This window comes from Pavona decussata, unplaced genomic scaffold (assembly GCF_977016875.1).
Source record: "Pavona decussata unplaced genomic scaffold, jaPavDecu1.1 SCAFFOLD_269, whole genome shotgun sequence".
NCBI lineage: Eukaryota > Metazoa > Cnidaria > Anthozoa > Scleractinia > Agariciidae > Pavona > Pavona decussata.
Window position 1 is genome coordinate 365,121 of NW_028145671.1, and position 9,880 is coordinate 375,000.

At 38.5% G+C, this 9,880-nt stretch overlaps 2 protein-coding genes across 3 annotated transcripts in view; both read right to left on the reverse strand.

Annotated features, from left to right (window-relative positions):
• Positions 1-3,320: 3,320 nt before the first annotated feature.
• LOC146455821 (ciliary microtubule inner protein 2C-like) lies at positions 3,321-7,929 on the reverse strand. Its single transcript, XM_085093815.1, has 4 exons — positions 7,773-7,929; positions 5,848-6,130; positions 4,875-4,987; positions 3,321-3,598 (listed from the first exon to the last, which is right to left on the reverse strand). Exons 1-4 carry the CDS (start codon positions 7,835-7,837, stop codon positions 3,463-3,465), a joined length of 597 nt encoding a protein of 198 aa, XP_084949941.1. The 5' UTR covers positions 7,838-7,929; the 3' UTR covers positions 3,321-3,462.
• Positions 7,930-9,062: 1,133 nt separating this feature from the next.
• LOC146455822 (uncharacterized) overlaps positions 9,063-9,880 on the reverse strand; it is a 9,772-nt gene continuing 8,954 nt past the window's right edge. For both annotated transcript variants that reach the window (XM_085093799.1, XM_085093798.1), the window contains exon 2: positions 9,063-9,880. This exon is cut by the window's right edge and continues 2,312 nt beyond it. The gene's annotated coding sequence lies outside the window, so the exon portion shown is untranslated.

Below are 9,880 nucleotides of genomic sequence, written 5' to 3' on the forward strand. Positions count from 1 at the left end.
TGACATTCTATCCCCCTAGCGATGACGAGGATAAAGATGATTAACGCCGTCATAAGAACTTTGCTTTGTACTTGAATTGTTGAACGATTTAAATAAAGAATTTTCAGTAAATTCTGAGAGTGTTTTATTTTTCCAGTGCGCGCCAAACATAACATGCAAATTAATTTAAGCAGCCAGGAATCGATCAACCGTAATAATATTCTTATTCGGAGCAATCTGGTAAACAAAAGACAACAAAAGACTGTTTTTACTGTTTAATCTCCGACAAAGCTCAACTTAATTAACATAATAGCTTAAGTAACGGTGCGTGAATCGAAACACGCGTCCGATGTCTGATGTATGATTTCACCTTTTATAACCTACAAAATCACAATCTCGATCAAATTCATCCAAAATAGAATCACTGAAAATGTATGATTATTACTGAAACTCACAATTCGTGAGTAATGTGCTTGGCAGTAATCGCTTTTTCATACGCTTACGGACAATGAAAATAGACTACTGTATACAAATGAATGAACAACCTAACTCCTGATTATCTTCGAGAATGACTTCAACACCCTTCAAAAATTCACCAAAGGAACGCCAGGCAAAATAATGACTTCATACTGCGCAAGTGTAGGCTTCCGAAAGGCCAAAGGGCACCTTTCACCTTCGGTGGAGCAAAAAAAATCTATAATCATTTATTGAAACATATCAGAAACACGGGAAAACGTAGCGTTTTTTTTTTTAAAAAAAGACTTTTTACTGAAGAATTTTTTAATTCATCGTTTTTTTTATTATCGTATTTTTTTCTTTCTCTCCATATTATCATCCAAATGTAAATAGTTTTCATTATTGTTATTATTATTTTTATTTTCATGTATGACAGAAAAACCCCCCAAGGGGAGCTATACAATAAAGTATGTATGTAATATACTATATGATGTCATGTATCCAAAAATAACTTCAAAAACCTGTCAAACCGGTAATACCGACAAACCGGTAATACCGACCATGACTGCCATAAGTTAAAAATAGAGCATGACATCATTGATCAACCTGTCAAACCAGTTCATAACCTGTTGGTAAGACTAAACTAAAATATGACGCCATCCTATAATGAGTGATCAAGACAATAGGCGGTGACGTCATCGTCGTTAATTTATGCCCCCGCGTATTAATGAGATTCCCCCGCGAAAAAGAGGAAACCGTGGTGCGCCCCTCACTACTAATTTTAAGAAAGATAAGGGCGATAAGTTTTCGTTTTCACCTCAAACTCGTTTCCAGGGAGGAAGAAAGAGGACCCTGAAACGAAGTTGAGGTGAGAAAACGATGACGTAAATAGTGTCACATGACATCGGTTCCAGTCCAAATACGAGCATCTAAACATGCGAAACCGTAGGGTCCAGGCCCCAGTTGTTCAAAGGGCGGATAACTTTATCCACTGGATAGGTCGCTATCCGGCAGATGAAATGTGTGCAAGATTTTCCCGATAGCCCTATAATTTGTGGATAGAGTAGAAGCATATGTCAAATTTAAGTATCGGATTGTGTGGAAAACTTGGCAAAAGCGTTAGTTGGAGTACATTTGCTCCACTGGATAGCGACTTATCCAGTGGATAAAGTTATCTACCCTTTGAACAACTGGCGCCAGTAGTTTTCTCATCGTTTTCGACCGTTTTAGTGCGGACGAAAATATTTTTCTTCGTTTTTTTGGCGCAATGAATTCCAGAGAATTCTGGGTAGCGTTTGAGCCTTTCGACCTTATGTGCGTCCGCTCTGGCTGTCGAAAAAGGTTGTCACATCCTATTTTTTATTATTATTTTTTAATCTGCCAAACATTCGCAGTAAAGGAGTTACTTTATGGATTGTTTTATACATTGTTGTGTTGTACAGAATCCTTGTACCACAGGTCGCGCAAGCATAATATGTGCTAAAATTTGCATATCAGTTGCATTAAAAAAAATATGAGGGTTTGTATGTATTGTTTTTGTGGAATCCGAATTTTTGAACCCTCGATTCATCGAACCAAAGGTCATTTTCCTCGGATTCGCTGCGGTCGGACACTGTAATTTTACCCCCAATTTTTCGAACCCTCGAATTTGCAAAACTCCCGATCTTTCGAACTAATTCTTGGCTTCCTTGCAAAAAATTACATTCCATTTCTCGAACTTTGGAAAGAAATGCAATGTAATGGAAGGAAATGCAGTCAAGAGCCCGCGCAAAATTAACAGTACACGTCAATTTGTTTTGCTAAATTGGTTTAAATCTTTAAATTTACGTTTTGCTTGTAAATAAAGATGGCACATACATTAACAAGAGTGTCATACCATTGTTGTCTGCCTTCTTGGTTCTTAAAAAACAATACCACGATAAATCAGGTATGATTCGATGCCACTCCCAATTTTTCGATCCAAATCCATTTCCCTTGAATTGGTCGTTCGAAGAATCGGCATTCCACTGTATTTGTCTCAAAATTAAATTAAACTCACAGTGAAGTAGTGTTGTGTCTTATCTCGTCGTTTCTACCGTCTTCATGTCGTAAAAAAAACGGAAGTCTTCATGCAGGTTTTTACAATGTCCCCGATGGGCCATTTCCGAGTTGCTGTTGCGCATTGTGAAAGCGAGGCTAAGTGCAACGCTTTTCATATGGAAATTAGTTTTGTTTTCATATGAATGAAAACTAGATTTCATAACAAAAACTTTGCACCTAGCCTCGCTTTTACAATGAGGCTCCTAGCAACTCGGAAATGGCCTATTGGTACCTTAGCGTTTTCTTCAAAGCCGATGGGTGGCGACTAAGTTCTTGGTGCTACAAAGGAAGATGTCTTTTCCCTTCGGACCAAGGACAAAAGGGTTGGGACAAATTCGTTTTTTATTCCCTACGGACGGGACAGAATCACTGTACGCGCAAACGATGTTCCCCCCCCCCCCCCCCCCCCTTATTCCAATGTTGAGCCCGTGTAATAAAAGTCACTTGTGGGGTTATTAAGACGGGCTTAAAACGAAAAACATGGCTTCATTGGTCAATCACACTAAATTAGCGGTTAATAACTTTGTAACATTTATTTTGTCCCAAGACATTTTGTCCTTAATTGCAGTTCGCGGCAAAAACTGGCAGAAAGTGTCTTTTATTTCATATGTCTGAAACTATTTGAGAGTGTAATTGAAGGTAAGCATCAGTCATTCAGGCAGATGCTGCTCTAAATCACTCTATCACATAATCCGTCCCAATATTTGGGGCTGAAACAGATCTTTTAAATTTGCAATGTATAACCGTTAATGGCACGGGAACTCGACTGTTAGAGGCACACTATACACCTAATCAGCAAAACACTGTTTTGTTCTTAAAGAAAATTGTTTATTTTATTCCAATTTGTTTCGATTCTTTATCTTTCACTCAAATAAATAAATAAAAAAATAACACTCCAACTCTGTACAATTAACCATTCAAAAAGTAAAGGCAAAAAAATTGCAACAGTTATCTTCTCTCAAAAAACACGTCTCGTATTCGGCGTGTTTCCACGGATGACTTGGCTAGCGGTTCGATCTTCATTGTTCTGTAGACTTTGTTGGCATAGGCTATGGCTTTCTGTTGGTTTGATGTCTTTCCCTCTCTGATTAAAAGGAAACAAAAAGAAATACGGACTTAAAAACAAACTATTACAAAGATGCTAAGGAAGTCACGTTTTGGCCTCTTACGAATATTTGGTTTTATTAAAAACTAGATCATCGCACAATGCAATTCCAGGAATTGATTGGGTTACCGTCATGGTATATGAGCTATTATGCCATGCCATGCCATTTCAAAAAAGGCTTCCTTCCTGATGCATTCAAAGAAACGTTTTTGCTCTCAAGTCATATTCATTGTTACAATACTAGACATTGCAATTCCTTTTACTTATTTCCCTGTAGAACTAATATCAGACAGTTTGCAATAAGTTTTCAAGGACCTAAATTGTTTAATTCCTTTAATTCAGAAATTCAGAATGCTGAGAGTGTTTCTCTGTTTAAATCTAAATTAAGATCGTTTCTCCTAAATGGACTACTCCTGTTTTGAATGTGCTGTTTTATGTTTTACTGCCTGTGTGTGTTTGATTGTGTAAATTAAATAAGCTACCCCTAAAATCCTGATTTCAAAGTTGTATTTTTTTTTAGGAGCCTGTAGCTCGTATAAGCCCTAATGGTTTTTTTCTATGGGCATCCTCGCCATATGTTTCTCTCTCTTTTGTTATTTATTTATCTTTTATATTTTAATATATATTTATCTTGTAACGATGTGCAAGACTAATGCAAAAAAAAAATGCCCGAGGACCATTAAATTGTCTTCTGGTTGTTTTTACAAAGCAAAATTAGTAAGATGATTGATTATTTCGAGTAAAACAATTATTCCACTCAAGCTTGTTGGATATGAGACGATTACAGCCAACTCGGCGAACACTTGCCTCATGAAGCAGCAAGAACACGATCGTAAGCCACCGTACCGAAAAACCTTAACTCTTAGCGTACAAAAACCAGAAAAACGCACAGAATTGAAGGTTCTAAAAACTTAACCTGGCATACACAATGTTGTTAGTACAGGGACGAATTTTACATAAAATGTAGCCTGCTGGCTGGGTTAGGTTCGCAAGGTATTGTGATAAAAAGTACAGTCGTCATCTTCTTCCGTAATGTGGATGAATTGATCACAACACAAAAAGTCGTCCATATGCTGTTCGCAGTTTTGTTAACCGCAGTAGCTGTAATGTAACTTTAATACGTTAGGATTGAATATGAACGTCAAAGGAAAAATCGAAAGGCTAAATTACTTTTTCTTTTCAGTAAAGGGGCTAGAACTATAAATGTCCGGCTTTCCATGTTAAGTTACACTTGCAGAGTGCTATATATACTTACGCTGGGATTCTCTGGCAATTTGTGTCATGGAAAACTTTTGGAAGAATGAATACTTTCACAGGTGGAACTGTCTCTGTCCTGTCTCGATAATGCTCTCGATGTTGTTGGGCAGCCTGTTGAAAAAGTTACACTGAACAGTTAGGTTATGAGCACGTGAAAGTTGATGAGGGCGCAACCCGAATCTACTACCACGTATAGGAATCGAGAGGGAAACGTTTTGGGATAAATTATGATTAATTTTCCACGTGAAATGATTTTTTTTTATTTGCGACACTACCTCATTTGAGAATAATGACACAGGCATACTCGGAAAAAAAATTTGAGTGCTCCTATCAAGAGTTGAGTTGAATCTAAGACCTTCCGATTTCTAGTTCGGATACTCTACCATTGAACTACAGAGACTCGTGGGAGCTAAGGCCATTAAACTAGGTTCATGGGACAAACATCCTGCATACTGCTAGGATTGGAATGTCATGTGTAGCACGCGCAATGGAATTAATGGGATAGAATGATGTGACGATGAGGTCACATTTTTTTGCTATCCGAAAGCGCGAGGTTATAGGGGGTCCGCGGACATGCTCCCCCTTGAAAGTGTCATCTTTTGCATGGTTTTAAGTCATTCTGAAAGGCATTTCCCATACTTAAACCTGGGAATTTTCTTTTATTCGAAAACTATTTATTTACTGTCAAATATCTTGCCGTTTTCCGTAAAACGGTGGAAACCTGTCTGGACTGTCGGGTGCCTCAGTTTGCGCGAATCGAGTGTTATTTCTCACTCCACGGAATAAATAGTCACTAGGATAAGCTTAGCTTATAAGATTTCAGCATTCGTGATAGAAATCTAACAGATTTAACCTGATAGTATCAGTTTTTATATACCAAACCAGTTAATACACTGAACCATCTCGTGAAAAAAAAATCCGTAATTCCCATCATATTTTACATGTAAAACTACTGAAAACAGAAAACCTACCTTATCGTATTTTTTAATAGCTCCGTCTCTGTCATCTAAATTTAAAAGTTTGTACTTCGGTGCGGCTAGCCAGCGATCACGTGACCTGGTGCGTGCGCCCAGCACGTGATCCGGGTTGTTGGTGTAATAAGTTGGAAAGGGCAAAAATTTGTCCCCACCCCTCCCCATCCGTTCTTTACTCGTGTTGAGTTCTGCAGCGTGGTAGTCTTGAAACCAGCGAGCCGTTGTATTGCCAAAAGTCTCTCCATAGGTGTATTTTATACGTGGCGTATATCCAAGGTAACTAAGATGAGAATGTGAAAAAAAAAAAAGGTATTTTCATTTACTTTCTTTCCAGAAACTCTTAATGAGTGGCTCATATCCTATTAATACCGTGCTAATGAGGCTTAACAAAGCCGAAACAGCTGTCCACGGCTGAAAACACTCGAACTCACTCTTGTTTTTTGGTAGATCAAGGAGTAATTTGGCCTTAGTCAGGAGCTTACCTTAGTGCCCATTTCAGTAATTACAAGTTACCAGAGGACACATGAGCGGTTCTTGGACATTTTTAGCCAAATCCCACAAGTGCTGCGCTTTGCTATAACTTGATTTGCTTATTTGGGAACCCCCTGCTGATGAGATCTACCTTGGTGCCTCTCTTTAATAATTATGGGGTAAGTGGTAATACCCACTACCAATTAAGTACCCATTTCGGTGGCCGTTCAATTTACTAGAGCACTCATATGCGATACTTGGGACTATCTCTGCAGCTTATATCCGCCATACTTTATGTAGGGAGACGCGATATGCCAAAGGCGCGAATCCACTGCCTCGTCCCCTGGTGCCACGGTATGCGTGGAAGGGCGGCCGGCGAGAAAACAGGGTTGCGAGGAGTCTCGCATTGCGGCCCAGGAAGGCGAATTCACGCGGCGCAGAGCTGTGAAAGCTTGATTCTCACTTTCCGATCTTTCGGTCTCTCCGCATTTTCCATAACTTTTCATAACTGAGCTTTTACGGCAAAAGGTGTTGTTTACCATTTTAGACTGGTTAAGATTTATTTTAGCTTTCAGATGCCGATCAAGAACACGCCGCTTTCTCAGACGCGCACAATTCAGAATTTATTATGAATGTGGAAAACAAAAGTAAATAAACAGGAGCTGAGACTGTCTGATCTCAACTTTCAAAGCTGCAATCTCCAATATACTTTTTCAGATCACAAGTATCGTGAACCTTAGCGCGAGCTTTAGTGAAGTAAGGATCGCCGACGGCAACTGCGCGCGCGCGCGCACGCGTCTCTCGAGTCTAATGTTCGACGGACCACAACATTTTTTTCTGGAAGAATTTTGCGTGACAGAGCACCCTGGAAAAGTCGGTCTGAACGAGTTACTGATGGTAAACTATAGAATAAAACCTTTTCTAAACTGCATAGATAACCATTTATAATATTCATGCTACATGCAGTGACAGTGCATCTATAATCAGCAAAACATACATGTCCTAGATATTCGATACACGAATCTCACAGCCGTAGTGAAATATAAAGTAACACATGGAATGGGACCACATGTATACTGGTATTACTGTATGAGTAACCCTCGATCTGTCGTTTATACAACCGCCATTTAATTTCATTGTAAAGAATTACAGTTTTCCTTCTTCCGTTTCATGAAATCCTTGGCATTCCTTTTCACGATCGCTGAACATTAAATTTGCAGATTCCGACTAGGATTTTATTGCAAAAATATTCACTATAAAACAACGAAATGTCAATACGTAGCAGAAACCTTATGTGAACCAAGGTTACATAAAGAAAATCGATCTTTGAATTCTTGTTCAATTAATTTGACCCTAGAGGTTCGATCGACGTGTCAGTGATATTTTCAATGTTGACAGTTGTCGCTGAGTCGAATAGTGACCGGATCTGTTAGCTACTGTTTATTACTTACCCAGGTACATGGCGTGGATGTCGGTAAATATCCATATTAGTCGTCAATAAAGTCAATTTCTCCATTTTCGCTGAGTTCTTATCTCTTCTTTTCGTTGATTGCTGTGAAATTTAGCGTACAGTAATCGATTAAGTTTTTGAGTGCTTCGTGTCCACGCGGCCGGTGAGCGCGGCGTTGCTAGCAACAAAATGAGAAATTTGCAATTCAAAACATGAAAAGCTTCTTTTGTGGACCACCAATGGTGCGTAAAATGTAAACTCTAAAGCGAGTAATTGATTAAATATGAACCAAAACGGCGTGTCCACACGGAAACTTATTAAAAAACGATTAGGTATATAAAAAGTTGCTCCGAAATGGTTTCTGTATGACTATCGAATCCACACGGCAAATATGTATTCTTGTACGACTTGTATTCTTTATTTCAATCATTGATTTTACCCTCAAAACTACCGACGCTGTTCAGATTTTGACTCGAAAGTGTTATTCGTGAAAATTATGACATCTTTTTCCCTTTTACGATTTCGGGTGTTCTGAACATCAATGGTGGATTACAAGAACTTCTCGGCACGTCCAGCGCCCTTCAGAAAAAGATCCCAAAAAAAGGAAATCCCCCAAATCAGTCTAAGAAACTCAGACGCAAACATTTCCTCTGTTAGCTTAGTGTTTCATTCCTCTTTAACCTTTTAAGCAGTTTTTATTGTCAAGGCCATGAATACATCTTTAAAACACGCACCCTAAGTAATTTAATAAGCACCCTTTCCCCCTCCTCCGCTGAAAATAACCGCCAAGACTCAAGTTGAATTATTTGAATTTGGCGTAGCAGTCGGTATTCAAGCAACTTATGGTTCACTGGCTTGTTTGAGAAAAGTCATTTGAAAAGAAAATAGTTGTTCGATGGTTTTTTTTTTAGAATTGGAGGCGCAGTGGTGCAGTGTTTAGAGAGCGGTCACACTTTCAAGCTTACTTTCGGCCGAAAACTGAGCCTGTCGGAGGGTGTAACGTTAGTGGCTTGAGGTGTATAAATATGTGCCGAGGATATACTGCTGAGGGTAATCCTGCGATAGAATTAGTTGCTCGGTAGTATAAGCTCCTTTTTACTCAAACTGTGACTTTTCCTTACCCATTTTAAAATTCAATCTTTCTTAGTATTGGCAGACAACACTTTTTCGGGGCCTTATAATATGAAATGACATGGAGTTAACGTAACAAGCTGCCAGTGAGATTACTGATTGGCGCATCTTCACTGTGGTGTCTTACTAACATCACTAAAAACAAAAGAACTTAGTAATCTGTAGCTGAAAAAAATATTTATGTTTACCCTCTTTTGGGATCGTCTATCTACTTGCGAATTAACAAAAATTTCGAATATTCATGTGCCAAGTTCTAGCGCTTGTAATACCTTCTTGCTTCTTCTTAGACAGTTCTTAACAGTGTGAAAATAACTTCACTTCACTTGACTTCGAGAATTAACCGTCTACGAAAAAGCTAAATACGCGCACGAGATAAGTCTCAACTTGTTAACTGCCCACTTGCGTACGTGTTTGATTTCCACTGTCGCGTAAATTGTACTTGCGTACAGACGTAAATTAAGCTGGCTTTACGTGCATGCGTAAATGAAATAAGAAGCGATGTATAAGCCGCGTGCGCAAACGTAAAAAGTTGAGCGTTGTTCAACTTTTTACATTTACGCACGCGGTTCATACATCGCTTCTTTTTCTTATTTACGTAGGTAAAACCAGCTAAATTTACGTCCGTACGCACGCAAAATTAACGCGACAAATCAAATTGATATGGCCAGATGTATGAACTTTTTAGTGACAAATGAAGACATATTATTCGTCTCAGACGCATTGTTCGTTAAGGTAAACACATTTTTCTTAAGTTTATTGTTATTTAGTTACACAGTTATTTATTTCATTGTTATTGCCACCGAGCTTGTCTACTCTAATTAAGTAAAGTTATTATTACTATTATTATGCCTTTGCTTTTTTTGTCTGTCTGAACGGCGAGCATTCAAAACAAACGAATATAATCCGTCTTCAAGATAAACGCGAGGGATTAAAACGGATAAACATAATCGAAACTTTAATTTAATATCTCGCAACGAA

Bases quoted from the DNA above. Each gene is read 5' to 3' on its own strand.
- LOC146455821 (XM_085093815.1), bottom strand. From the start codon at position 7,837: ATGGAGAAATTGACTTTATTGACGACTAATATGGATATTTACCGACAT. The intron at 6,131-7,772 runs GTAAGTAATAAA...TTCTCATCTTAG, and splicing joins CATCCACGCCATGTACCTGG to TTACCTTGGATATACGCCAC. The intron at 4,988-5,847 runs GTAGGTTTTCTG...CTTTTTCAACAG, and splicing joins CTATTAAAAAATACGATAAG to GCTGCCCAACAACATCGAGA.